Genomic DNA, 14769 nt, shown 5'->3' with positions numbered 1-14769 from the left:
GACTGAATAACACATAAATGTCATTTTGAAAATAATCAGACAGACAAAGTAAGTCAAAATAAATACCTCCAACCTCATCAACTTGGGTTGGGTAATTAAAGATAGAAAAAATTCATGAAGATATCAGACTTAGTCATGTCTGAAAATACAATAGCAAAGAGCAGCTTTTTTCTCCTTGATAAATGTAAGCATTATCTTCAACTATTCCTTCCAAATGTATCTATACATTCTCCTACCTATTAATTTTTTTATTAAAAAGAAGCATGATTTTAAAAAGAGTATACATAACAAACAAAAAAGAAGAGTATAAACAAAAGTGTATGAAACCAAATGGAAAAAAAAACCTGCTAAGACTATACAAATACACTGTGATATTATATTATATACAATATTTTTAAAATCTCATAATAAGAAAGAAATTAATGCTTAGACTTTACCTTCCTGGAATCTGATCTTGCTGGAATATAAATATAATGCTCCAAACGGGTATCAAATGGTACAGTATATGGTCTCTTTTCAGGTATCCTGGCATCTGGCCCATTACCACAAGTTTCCTTAACTGACGAAGTCATTGACAGGTTAAGTTTTGTTAGTTCTTCACTCAGTTGATCCACAAGAAGTTGTTGTTCTATTATTTTTTCATTCTTTGTAGAAGAGAGATAAGAATTTTAAAAACAGAGAACCTCAGTATGTGTATAATGATTAAAAATAACTGTACATCGACCAAAATTACAACTACCTTAACAAAACAGTAAAACCTCATTTATCCAAAGACTAGCCTTCTGGGATTTCCCTGGCGGTCCAGTGGTTAAGACTCCACACTGCCACAGCAGTGGGCGCAGGTTCCATCCCTGGTCACGGAACTAAGATCCTGCAGGGTGTGTGGCGCAGCCAAAAAAAAAAAAAAATTTTTTTTTCTAAAAAAAAAAACCCAAAAAACAAAGACTAGCTTTCTGGTGTTCACAAGAATTTAGGATTGTCCTGAGTGGTAAAAACTTTCGAATAGTAAGCCGATAAATACAGCCTAAAGAGTGTGCAAGACAGTGCCCCACACACTGTGACTGGTTAGCTTGCCAACCTGAAGCACTGTGATTAGCTGATCTTTATAAAAGTTTGAAACTTCAGAGTGAAATCCAAGAAGTAACAAGAGACCAGAAAGTTAAAAAGTGTAGAAAATTGCAAAGAGCTGAGGTGACAGCAAAGGGGACAGAAAGTGGTAACAGGTGCAGTGAAGTGAAAGCCTTTACTCAGCAAAAAAGAAAGCCAGAAACACAAAGAGATAGAAGATAGGCAATTGAGAGTCGTGGGAGAAAGAACTTGGAAATCAAAGGCAGAACAAATTATATGGGGGGGTGGGGGGGGGAGACACCGTGTGTGGTTTAGCTTCTTACATATCCTCTAAAGAAAAATTTTGAAGTATATCCAATCTAGAAAGCTCTAACATCAATCTTTGTTTTATAAGCACAAAATTATGTAAATAAGAAATGTCATTCATCTTAATATTTCACATGTATTATAATGTTTAAATAGGAGAAAAAAAACCCTAAACTTTCACTGTGTTAATGCTGAGCTATAAAATGTAACTTTATTTTAAAAGTCATGTATTCAGATAATTAAAATATAAAACATCAACAGCATATAAGTTGACGGGGGATATTAAATGGAGTCCTTATACTCTCTAGGAAAAGGGTAAAAATACCAATTAATATTAGACTGTATTAAGTCAAGGGTGCATGGTATACTCTCCAGAATAACCACTAAAAAAAGTGAAAGTACAACTTCTAAGGTAATGAAGTAAATTTAAAAATACACAATTAATCCAAAAGAAGGTAAGAAGGAGAGAAGAAGAAACATAGAGCAGATAGGATAAGTAAAAATCACAATGGTGGGATTATAACCAGAATGTAATAGTAATTATGTTAAATTCAGAAATGAACTAAGTAATCCAATTGAAGGATAAGGACTGTCAGAAAGAATTGTAAAATTATCTAACCTGCTAATTACAAGAAACACAACTAAAATAGACACAGAAGGATTAAAAAGAAGATGGAAAAAGAGATACCATGTAAACATTAATCAAAAGAAAGCTGGTATAGCTATATTAATATAAAATAGACTTTAAGGCAAAAACCATTAGAAGAGATAAAATGAGGGAAAAAGTGATTTAAAAAAAAGGTCAATTTACCAGGATGATGTAACAATTCTACATTTCTATGTACTTAATAACCGAGCTTAAATATATATAATGCAAAAATGGTCACTATTCTCAAGACAAATCCAAAATTATAGTGGGTGATTTTAACATCACTCTAAATCACTGATATGACAAAAAGACCCCCAAAAAGTGAGTAAAAATATAGATTTGAATAACAGGATAAACAGGATTAAGAGTACCCAATGATTGCAGAATACACATTCTTTTCAAACACTTCTGTAGTATCTACAAAAACTGGCCTTATGCTAAGCCATAAAGCAATTTTCAACACAAAGAACTGAAATGATACAATTAAGCTAAAAATTGATAAATCCAACTAAGCTAAAAGTTAATAAAAAGAAATCCTCCATGTGTTGGAAATAAAATAACTATATAACCCATAGGTCAAAGAAAAAAGTCACAATAAAAATTAGTAAATATTTTGAGGCAAATGTGAAATGCAGGTAAAAATAAGCTTAGGAGGAAACATATAAATTTAAATACATATATTATAGAAGGCTAAAAATATATAGAAAGGCTAAAAATCAATGAACTAAGCATCCATCTAAAGAATTTAGAAAGATAGCATAGGATGCTATCCCCAAAAAAGCAGAAAAAATTAAATAATAAAGATAAGGGTAGAAATTAATTAAATAATAAATAAACATATACTAGAGAAGATCAACAAAGTCAAGAATTTCTTCTCTGAAGAGACTAATAAAATTGATAAATCCCTGGTGAAGTTGATCAAGGAAAAAAAAAAAAAGAGAGAAGGCACAAATAACCAGGAATGAAAAGGGGGATATCATCACACGTCTAAAAACATTAAACAGATAAGAGACTATTACAAACTTATGCCAATAAATATGAAAACTTAGACACAGTTGTTAGATTCTTAGACAAATAAACCTTATCAAAAGGGGGGCAAAAAGAAAATATGATTGAATTCATAATAAAACATTCCACAAAGAAATGTTCCAGTCCCAAATGTTTTTCAGGTGAATTCAACCAAACATTTAAGGAAGAAATAACACTAATTTTTCACACACTCTTCTAAAGTATAGAAAGAGAAGGAATGCTACCTAACCTATATTATTAGGCTAACCTAATTTGTTACAATATCTAACAAGAATATTTTGAGAAAGGAAAATATAGGCTAATCTCACACATGAATAGAGATGCTAAAATCCTTAACAAAATAATCACAAACCAAATCAAGGACACTTGTAGAAAACAGTTAACACAGCAGACCTGACTGCTATCCTTTGAAAGACCTGCTTAAGAGGTTGTCCATTGGCTGGTGTCTGGGAACTTGGATCCTAAGAGGGTTCCCAACACCCTAACTGGTAAGAGTGGCTCACTGTGCTCAAAGTGTTTGTACAGACAAGGTGGTTTATGTTGAACACCTGCTTTCCTTCTGGTAGTCTGGAATTTTGGTACATGGTGGGCAGAGAATGCCTTCATTACCAACCCTCAATAAAACCTGAGTCTCTACTGAGTTTCCTTGGTAGACAACATTTCACGTGAGTTGTCACAGGCTTTGCTGGGGGAATTAAGCACATGTGGATGACTCCACCGGGAGACAACTCTTGGAAGCCTGTGCCTGGTTTCTCCTGGACTTCACTCTATGTCCCCGTTCCCTTTGCTCTCCTTTCACAGTAATAAATCTTAGCCACGAGCACAACTATATGCTGAGTCTTCCTGGTTCATCATCCAACCTGAGGGTGGTCTTGGGGACCCCCAACACAATACATCATGACCCAAAGAAAGGTTTATTCCAGGAATATAAGATTGGTTTAAAAATTAGAAAAATCAATATAATTCACCACATTAACGGGATAAAGGGAGGAAATCATGATAAAGAAAAATCATTTGATAAAATTTAATATCCATTCATAATAAAAATTCTCAGCAAAGAAATTTTCCTTGGTTTGATAAAGGATAAATTAAAAATATATATATATTGGGACTTCCCTGGTGGTCCAGCAGTTAAGACTCCACACTTCCACCGCAGGAGGCACAGGTTGATCCTAGTCGGGGAAGTTCCGCATACTGCACAATGCAGCCAAAAAGTAAAAAAAAAAAAAAAAAAAAATCTACAGCAAACATGATACTTAATAGTGAAACAGTGAAAGCTTTTCTTCAGCAGTTGGAAACAAGACAAGGATGTTTGGTATCAACACTTGTATTCAACACTGTATTAAAGATGTCAGTCAATGAAGTAAGGTTAAAAAAAAAACAGAAGGTATAAGGATCATAAAGGAAGAAATAAAAATGTCTTCATTTGCAGATGACATAATTATAAATGAAAATCCTAAAGAATTTACATAAAATATCAGAATTAAAAAATGAATTTAATCAGGTTGCTGGGTATAAGCTATCAACATACACAAATCAATACAGTTACACATACCAACAAAAAATGAAAATCTGAAAAGATTCCATTTACAGTCACATAAAAAAATAAAGTACCTGGGAATGAATCTAACAAAAGATGTGCAATACTTCTACATACACACAAAAAAGTCATTATTGAGAAAAACCAAAGAAAACATGAGTAAATGGAGGAATATACCATGTTCATGGGTTAGTGAAAAGACTCATGATCAAAAGATGTTAACTCTTTCCAAATGTATCTTATAGATTTAATGCAATCCCAACCAAAATCACAAAAGTTTTTGTTGTTTTTTTTTGTGGTCCTTGAAAAGCTGATTCTAAAATTTATATGGAGCAACCAAGACTTTCTTGGGGAGGAGGAAAACAGAGCAGAGGCCTTGCTCTATAGAATATCTAGACTTACTAGGAACCTGCAATAAATAAGAAATGTGACATTGGTCCAAAGACAGAAAAACCAATGAGATACAACAGAAGTCCCAGAAATATACAATAGATGCATGCATGAATGAACCTTGACTTATGACAAAGACAGTGGTGAAAAGATGGCCTTTTCAAAAAGTGACGCTGGAACAAATGGATAGCTATATGGAAAAAAAATGAAATTTGACCTTTACTTTACCCCATACGCAAAAATCAATTTCAGGAGAACTGTACAGCAAAATGTAAAAGGCAAAACAATAAAGCTCCTAGAAGATAATATAGAAAGACTCAGTCCAATAGGAAAGCAAGCAAGAAACTTGAATGAGCATTTCACAAAAGAAGGTATCCAAATAGCAAAAAAACATGAAGAAGTGCTCAACTTCACTAGTCATCGGGGAAGTGAAAATTAAAACCACAATAAAATAATATTATATACCTACCAGATTGCCTAAGATTTAAAACTTTACAATAACAAATGCTGGCAAGCAAGTGGAGCAGCAGGAATGCTCATACAGTGCTTGTGCAAGTTTAAACTGGAAAACAAGTTTGGTATCATTTACTAAGGTTGAAGATTCGCCTACCCTATGACCTAGCAATTCAACTCCTAGGCACAAATCCAAAAGAAATGTGTGTGCGTGTGCACCAGGAGACATGTTTAAGAAAATTCATAGAAAAAAATGTCTATCCACAGTAGAACAGAAAAATAAATTGTGGTATATTCATACAATGAAATCCTGTACAGCTATAAACTAATCAAGCTACAGCTACACACAACGTGGATGAATCAGAACAGATAAAATGTTCAATAAAAGCAACCAGATACTAAAGAATATATATTGAATGATTAAATTTATAAAAATTCCAAAAACTAAACTGTAGTGTTCAAGGATACATAGTAAAACCACAAAGCAAAGCAAGGAAATTATCATTATGAAAATTAGGAGAGCAGCTCTCTCCGAGGAGGAGAGACTAAGGGCTTCCGAGGGGCTGGCAGTGTGCTATTTCTTGAACTGGTGGTGGCTACCCAGCTGTTCTCTTTGTGATAAATCACTGAACAACACATATTATTTTATATATGTTTTATGTTTTTAAATTATTACAGAATTAGAAGGGTTAAAAAAGAAAACAAAAATAATGTCAAAATCAAAGTCTAATTTGTCTGAATCAGATTATTACTCAGAGCAGTAGTTACTCCTTGATAGGAAGCTAAAGTCTTTAAATGAAATTAACTGTTTGGGGGGGGTGGTAGGGTTCATAGCCAGGGAGTATAATATTTAGGGACATACCATGTTACTCTGCAGGCACATCCATGTTAATACAGAAAAGCTAAGATAGAGAAATTGAAATATTTAGCCAAAATTAAAGAGCAAATCACTGATGGAGTATAAAACGATAATCTAACAAATCAAAAAGTTTAAATTATGTGTTTACCTTCCAACACTTGACAATATCATATTGCCTATTACTTTGGCAAACAACGGAAGGGAAAGTATAAAGAAAGGATAACCATAATATGATTTGCAAATTAAGTTCCTGGGTATAAGGTTTTGTTTTTTTGTTTGTTTGTTTATTTGCGGTACGCGGGCCTCTCACTGTTGTGGCCTCTCCCGCTGAGGAGCACAGGCTCTGGATGCGCAGGCCCAGCAGCCATGGCCCACAGGTCCAGCCACTCTGCGGCATGTGGGATCTTCCCGGACCGGGGCACGAACCCGCGTCCCCTGCATCGGCACTTGGACCCCCAACCACTGCGCCACCAGGGAAGCCCCAGGTTTTGTATTTTTGAAATATAAGTCAAGCTAACTATAAAAATGTTTTCCCTTCACACCAATTTAGGAGGAAAACTGTAATAACTCTTTCAGGTGCTTGTGTCCAGAACTCCATCTGAAACCTATTTTTGCAAACATTCCCACTTATCATTTACAATGCTATTTTATTTAGTCATGTACTATTCCAATGAAATATACAGAGCAAGGTACATTAAAAAACTCTACCTGCAACCTATTCACTTTTTGCGCTTCTTTCAAAGATATAACATGTCCTTTGTTTTCCTGCATCATCATTTGCATTTGATTCTTTAGTTCCTTCACTTCCAGGTCCTTCTGATTAAATACTACTTCAGCAGCAGCAAGAGCACACTGCGGGGAGGGAAAGAAAGCACAAGAGAGATTCAATATGGAAAGTACTCGAGAGCGAGCCCACATAATACCACAAAAACTGTGGTTTAATGACACCTTGAAGATGTCTCTTAAAATTGTCTTATCCTTTGTTTCTGGTTTCTTTATAAGAAAGGCAGAAACAGCTGAGAGGACCTATTACTGCTATAATGTAAGAATTAATCACCACAAAGACAGGAAGATTTTCCTTACTTTTATTTCCTGCATTTTAACATTGAAGCCAGTTATTCAAGTTCTAGAGTACATTCAATGAGATTTTTATAAGTTTTCTAGAATTGCCATGAGATTTTAATGTGGGTTTTTAAAAATCAAAGAGGTCACATTTCCCAAACTGACCTATAGAGTATAACAGTGCATCTGGATGTTTAAATAAAGAACATTTGCTAATTTTGCACCCTTTCACTAAAAAGAGATATATTTTGAAGATGTCTGGAAATATGGTTAAACGTATAGTTTTCTTAGTTTGCCTGTCTCCAAATAAACTCGGGATATGCAAATAATACTTTTAAAACAAATTTTGAACTAAATAAACAGAAAATTAACATTGATCAAGGGTCTACTTTATGCTAGATTGTAACTTGGCATTTTAAAAATATCTCACTGAATTGACATGATTTCTTTTTCATGAAGAAACTAAAGCTCAGTGAGTTAACACCTCTTCCCAGGACAACACACTGGATAAAACCAAACTCCTGACAGTCAACTCCAGGGCCTTTCTAGATCCGAAGCCTATGCTCTTTCCGCTAAGCCACAGGAAAAGAGAAGAAAGAGTAGCTATTTACAAAATGGTGCTCTCTTTACAAACAAGATTTAATTCACAAGACCAGAGCATGTGCGTGACCTCTCAGGCGGTGGTGTGGAGGTGGATGGGCCTCTGCACTGGGAACCCACGGACTAAGGCCAGCCTTGAATTTGCTACAGCCTTCCCTTGGGACTTTGGGCAAGTCCCTTCTTTTCTCTGCTTGGGATCTTTGAATGACCAAATAAGGAGAGGACGCATGACCCTGATGGTCCTTATAACCCTATATATTTATATGACCTTTATGACTTTTCTGTTTTTAAAATAAAATATAACTATAATTCTCATTAGTTAATACCCTCTGCTATGGGCAATTAATTGCCCATCCGAGAAGCTTAAAATGTAACTGCTCTCCCAGTGCTGCATATTTAAATATTTTTACATATACTTTATAAACTACAGTTTTATTGTTTATTATTTATTTAAAAGTATTTATCTGTTGAGTATATTCATGTTCACATACTGTCCCTGTGTTCAAATTATGGAGTACAAAAGTAACCAAGAGACTTAAGAGGTATTTATGAGGGGATGAGCTGCCTTCACAGAACCCCTGGCACGTGGCCCTACCTACAACTACTGAGTCCAATCCCTTAGCTGCCACAGATGTATAACCTAGGCCCAGGTAGAAGAAGAATAAATGAGAGGAGATCATAATAGGCTAATGTGTATTAAGCCTTACTATAGCTCAGGCATCTTTATCATCACTTTATGGGAACTAATAATGCTCTAATAGCTTTCAAAGCAACCCTAAACGGAGCTTATTATTAGTGTTTCCATTTTACAGGTAGGGAAACTGAAGCACAGAGAGGTTAAGTACTTGTCCAAGGTCAGAGAGCTAGTAAACAGAGGAGCTGGGATTCAAACCTTTGAAGTTTGTTACCCATGTTCTTAACTACTATATTCTCTCACAGAAAAAAAGAACAGAAATGAAGTTTAAAAAACAATTTTTTAAAGAGACATATGGGGTAAGGAATGACACCAATCATTTGTCTATTTGCTGTTCAGTGGTATCCATAGATTACTAGGCCTAGAAGGTTGCAGACCAAAAAAGGGAATCCATTTTTTTAAATTGGGAAACACTGAATGCTATATCTCTCACCTGGAGACTCACAATATACATCAGTACTTTTCAAAGTTCTGGGAAGTCTTTGGATTAAGAAACCTGTTTGTTTTTTGCAACCTAGCATTTCCCAAAACTATCTGATCATGGTACCATTTTTCATCAAGACTGTTAATATCTTTGGGATATCATAATCTAGAGTACATTATCTAGAGCAAGTTTAAATTTAGAGTTTCCAACAGACGGAGAGAGGAGGTTACTACCCATCTCACCCCCAAGCAGATGGGTTTTGTGGGCTTCCAAAATCAGTCATCTTAGAAGCATGCTTTCTACCACCAACTCCTATAGTGTACCACAAAGTTCAAGCTTCCTATTACCTGTACTTAATGTTCTCCCAGTTTCTTATACCAAACAGGAAGGGCCAGGCCTGCTCTATTTAAGAAAAAGGCAGAGCAGAGTTACTACCTTTAAAAAAAAAAAAATCCATGATTTTAAAAGCAGTACTTTATATGCTTATATTTAAAGATCAAAGCTTTGTAAAAGAGCAGCAGTTCTCGTAGTGTATTCAGTAGTGAATCTTTTAGCATGAAACTTAGATCCTTTCAGGGTATCCATGAGGTTAAAACCATTTTCCTAGTTATACTAAAATGATATTTGCCTTTTTCACCATGTTGTCATTTGTACTGATGGTGCAAAAACAATGATATGTAATACTGCTGGCTCCTAGTATGAATAAAGAAAGTGTCACCAAACTGTAGTGGTAGCCACTGTATTCTTCACTGCTGTGCCCTAACAATACAAACAAACCAACAAATGCCAGTTTCACTTAAGAATATCTTGATGAAGGAATAAACATGATTTCATTAAATCTCAACACATGAGCACTTTTTTAGTATTCTATGTGTCAAATGGGAGGTATGCATAAAGTAGTTCTGCTGTATACTGAAGGGTGATAGTTATCTGGGGCAAAAAATCTTGTGCAACTGTTTGAGTTGCAAGCTGAACTAGCCACATTTTTCATAGGGTGCTATTTTTCCTCTAAAGAACAACAGACAAACTATTCACACTTGTATGTGTGACAGAACCATCATTTCAAGGAAAACAACTAATAGTATTTGTTGCAAATGATAAAATTCAGGTTTCATGCAAAAATTAGAATTTTGGAAAACACTTCTGCTACTGTAAACTTGACAGCTTCCAGTAATTAACAACTTTGCAGGTGACATCAGTGGTGATATTAAGGAATGTGATTTTTTTGATAGTGTACAGTGAAATGTGTCAGCATTGAAAGATCTTCATAATTTAGTAAACAAATATTTTTCAAGTGTCCAATGCATGTTGATTCAAAATCGTGTGTGGATAAAAGATCCATTCAAAGTACAAGATAAAAATCAGTGAATGTTAATGTAACAAAATGGTTTCAAATCCCACATTGCAGGTAACCTTTAGGAAATTTCCGCTTGTTGAGTTTTGATATAATGTCAAAGAATATGCACAATTATCTGAAAAAGTCATTAAAATATTCCTCTCTTCCAGCTACAAATCTAGATGAGGCTGGATTTTCTTCATATACTTCAACTAAAACAACATATTGCAACAAACTGCATGCTGACTGATATGAAAATCCACCTGTCTTCTATTAAATCAGACATGAAAAGAGATTTGAAAAAATATAAAGCAATTCCACTGTTATTAAATTTTTTTGTTTTGGAAAATAGTTATTTTTAATGAAAAAATGTTCTTTATATTAACATGTAATTGGGTTATTATTGTTAGTTCTGAGTGAATTAATAGTTTAAATTTGTTGTTTTAATTCTAATATGGTAAATATCAATAGATAACAGCCCACACAAACAAAAGCTCTTTAGGGAACCTCAATTTGAAGAAAGTAAAGAAAACTTGTGAGCAAAAAGTTTGAGAATTGCTGTAATAGAGGTTTCTTTCTAATACATACAAATAGATATTGAGGAAAGATTTCTAAATAGAAAGCCGTCTTATTACCTATATCTTTTCCTATTTTAAAAAAAATGGTGGACTATCCATTTGTCCACCAGATTGCAAACTCCACATAAGCAGAACTAGGTATGTCTATTCTCCATTATTTCCCCAGTGACACATAATCTTTAAATAACAAATGTTTTTCAAATGAAAAGTGGGAAAATGTAATTTTAACTCAATATACATATATACAATATGTATACATGTACATAGCTACATTCCTTAAATATTATCAAATATGATGATTTATTTGTTTGTCTAAAAAATCAAAACACCAAACTCAAGGAGTCAGGTAGTATTTTTTTTCTTTCAAGAAGCACTGACCTAAAGAGGGATTAAAAACTCAATAAAATTTAACCTAATTTTGTTCTGAAACTGTGTTTCTTCTCATCCTCTAAATTAATGACCAGTCCCACAAGAGCCTACTTAATAAATACAACAAATTAAAATACATTTGAAGAAGAAAGGAGGAGGAACCAAGAAAGAGATGAATTATGAGGAGAAAGCAATAGGAAAAGGGAGAAAGAAACAGAGTAAAGGCAAATGAGATTTTATATCTAATCCTTTCCAAAAAAACTTCTGAAATTCCAAAATGACTCTTACTTGCCCAGATAAATTTAGTCTTTAAACAAGTTACTTACAAAAGTGTCTAAGTACCTGGCATTTCTTAAGCTCTCGCTTCAGCTGGAGAACTGTAATATGCTGTGGTCCTTCTTCCAGGTTTCCAATGCCTTGGTCTCCTCTGAATGAGGTGACCTCCTGGGTCACGTTAAACCACTCCTGCAGTTTGTGTTGCTGATTTTGGTTTAGTCTGACAGAATCTTTTAAGTCCACCAGGAAGGTAAAGGCTTCCTCTAAACAATTTTGGTAACCCAAACATTCTCCTTGTAGCTGAGCAACTTGCTCCTCAAGAGAATGGATCCTATTTTTATCAGGAGTCCCCTCCCGATGGATCTGGCTAGTTTGGTTGCTACTAGCCTGCTGGCTTTGCAAAGCTTCTCGAAGCAACTTAATCTCAAATTCCATTTCGCCCATACGGTCTGACTCGGGGCTGAAGTTTAAGGTGGGTTTGTTTCTAATGTTGCGTGCTCTGTTGGCATATTTGAGAGAATTTAAGGACTCGTCAAAATCCAAGGAGGATGGACTGACACAGGTGATCATGACGGTCTTGGCACTGCCTCCCAGGGAATCTTTCAGAAGCCGGGTAATTTTAGCATCCCTGTATGGAATATGTGAACTCTTCCTGCGTGGGTCCCCAAGAGCGCTTATTACGTTTCCTAAAGCCAGCAAGCCACTGTTGATTTGAATGGATTCTTTGAACCGTTCACCAGTATTCCCTGTTTTGGTTACTCTTTCTGATCCAGCCAAATCCACAAAGTGGAACTTTGAGACAATATGCTGATGGGAATACCACGATCCATCTTCAGCTGCCTCTTTATTTTTCGCCACTTGACGAAGGCTGATTGTGAAAATCGCGTGTGACCTACTGGAGTGCTCGTTCATTTGGGTGGTATCCGTATGCCTGGCTGCATTCCCCATCTCCAGGAGACTCATCACTTCATCTGCAGTCTCCACCTGGCATTCCTTGGCCCCAACAATCACTTAAAATAGCAACAGCAAGTTTTAATCAAAATCCAGTAGAGTTAAATTAACCATACAACAATTATCATTTGCTTATAACGCCCAGCTAAGACAGTCCCTTTAAAAAACTTCATAGCATTTCAAAATAAAAGTAACATCAGCAACATCATTAAATAATTTTAGATAATCTGCTAACAGGACTATTTTAATAGATGGCATTCATTTTGATGTTTAAATTCTAAAAGATGTCATATATATGTATGTTTTAAACAATCTGTGGGTTTTTTTGGAATCACACATCACACTCAATTCTTTAAAACACATGACAAAAGAAAAATTATTTATTCCAGTATTTTGATTTGTAGAGTCTAATATACTGATTGAAAGATAATAGATTAATTATATATATAACTCAAAAGAATTAATCAGTAGTAGATTAAAATTAAATTAAATTAGTTTCTTTTGAGTTTCGTTAATATTCAAGCCATCCTAAGGTTTAAAGTTTTTGGTAAATAACCAATGATAAATGAAAATTTCAATATAAATAAAGTTGTTTATTCTTTTTTTTTTTTTTTTTTTTTTTGCGGTACTAGGGCCTCTCACTGTTGTGGCCTCTCCAGTCGCGGAGCACAGGCTCTGGACGCGTAGGCTCAGCGACCACGGCTCACGGGCCCAGCCGCTCCAAGGCATGTGGGATCTTCCCAGCCCGGGGCACGAGCCCGTGTCCCCTACATCAGCAGGCGGACTCTCAACCACTGCACCACCAGGGAAGCCCTGTTTATTCATTTTAAAAACAGTTTCCCCCTACATAATATAAGAGTGCAAGGCAATTCAAAAAAGGCAAAAAAGTTTCTATTTTAACAACAGAATAGAACCCAAAATAACCTAAGCTTACTACATGTGTTATTTGTTTATATCCAAAAATATTTCGAAAAGGAGTAGGTGGATTTGGGAATTGAATCACAGCAGTAAACCTCCCAAGTCTGTGCTTGAATTACAGCACCAAGCTTCCTCTTTAATCAGATCTTGTCAGTCACTGTTTCTTTAAAAAATATTCACTTTTCTTGCATTGTTTCCATCATGACACCTTTTTTAACAGCCCAGTTCATTTAAAGTTCTAATGTACCTGTACTACAACAGGGAGTGCTAAACTATCAGTTTATAAAATATAACAATTTAACCATAAATCATAGTATAACTTTTCTAAAAGTTTTCTAATGTTAGGCTATAGCTTAGCACTATCTATGGTCCTCAAACCCAGCTGAATCACCTGGGAGCTTTATAAAAGGGAAAGTGCCAACACCCACGCCCCATCTTTAACTAATTCATCAGAATCTGTGAAAAGTGGGGCCCAGAAATCAGTATTTCTTAAAAAGCTTCCAAGGTGATGTTAATTGTGCAGCATCTAGGTTGGATACCAACTACCACTTGATACAGAGAAACTCAATAAATATGTCAAACAAATGCATTTTGGTTGTGATTGGACATTTTATAAGATATATGGTAATTTGTCTTAAGACTGTTACATCCTCCCAAAATTTTTGCAGGATTGCTATCAGGTGTGGAGTATTTCCATCATTAAATTTATGAGGAGTGATAGTGTATACTTCCCTACTGTCTATTTTACAATAAACATGTATTTTTTGGTAACTTTTAATAAAAGATAAACACATTCAATAATTACACTTTACAGAAGCTCAAAACATCCGTCTGGATTTCGTCCAGAAAAGATAAACTATACAAAATTATCTAATAAGGTCACAAAGTACTATGTATGCTTTCTTTCTAAAAAACAAAACAAGGGGCTTCCCTGGTGGCGCAGTGGTTGAGAGTCCGCCTGCCGATGCAGGGGACACGGGTTCATGCCCTGGTCCGGGAGGATCCCACATGTTGCAGAGCAGCTGGGCCCGTGAGCCATGGCCGCTGGGCCTGCGCGTCCAGAGCCTGTGCTCCGCAACGGGAGAGGCCATGGCAGTGAGAGGCCCGCGTACCGCAAAAAAAAAAAAAAAAAAAGATGCCATACAATATGTGGGGTTGTGAGTGTATTTTTTTTTTTTAATCAGATGTGTATAGAGAAAGAAATCTGGAAGGAAACACACCAAAATTGGAAGTTGCTATTTCTGAGTTCTGAGATTAAAGATGATCT

General features: G+C 35.2%; 1 protein-coding gene across 19 annotated transcripts in view; it reads right to left on the bottom strand.

Annotated features, from left to right (window-relative positions):
- Positions 1–14769, bottom strand: part of KIF27 (kinesin family member 27) — a 106568-nt gene that overhangs the window by 62654 nt on the left and 29145 nt on the right. For 18 of the 19 annotated variants that reach the window (XM_073806018.1, XM_019940354.3, XM_019940358.3 and 15 more), the window contains 3 exons: positions 11700–12643; positions 7003–7146; positions 438–644 (listed from right to left, as the gene is read on the bottom strand). In XM_073806018.1, coding sequence (XP_073662119.1) covers positions 438–644; positions 7003–7146; positions 11700–12643 — 1295 coding nt within the window. The remainder of the gene's footprint in view (positions 1–437; positions 645–7002; positions 7147–11699; positions 12644–14769) is intronic. The other variant, XM_019940356.3, reaches the window with a different exon arrangement.

This window comes from Tursiops truncatus, chromosome 6, assembly GCF_011762595.2.
Source record: "Tursiops truncatus isolate mTurTru1 chromosome 6, mTurTru1.mat.Y, whole genome shotgun sequence".
Classification (NCBI taxonomy): Eukaryota; Metazoa; Chordata; class Mammalia; order Artiodactyla; family Delphinidae; genus Tursiops; species Tursiops truncatus.
This window is presented reverse-complemented; position numbering and strand designations above follow the sequence as displayed.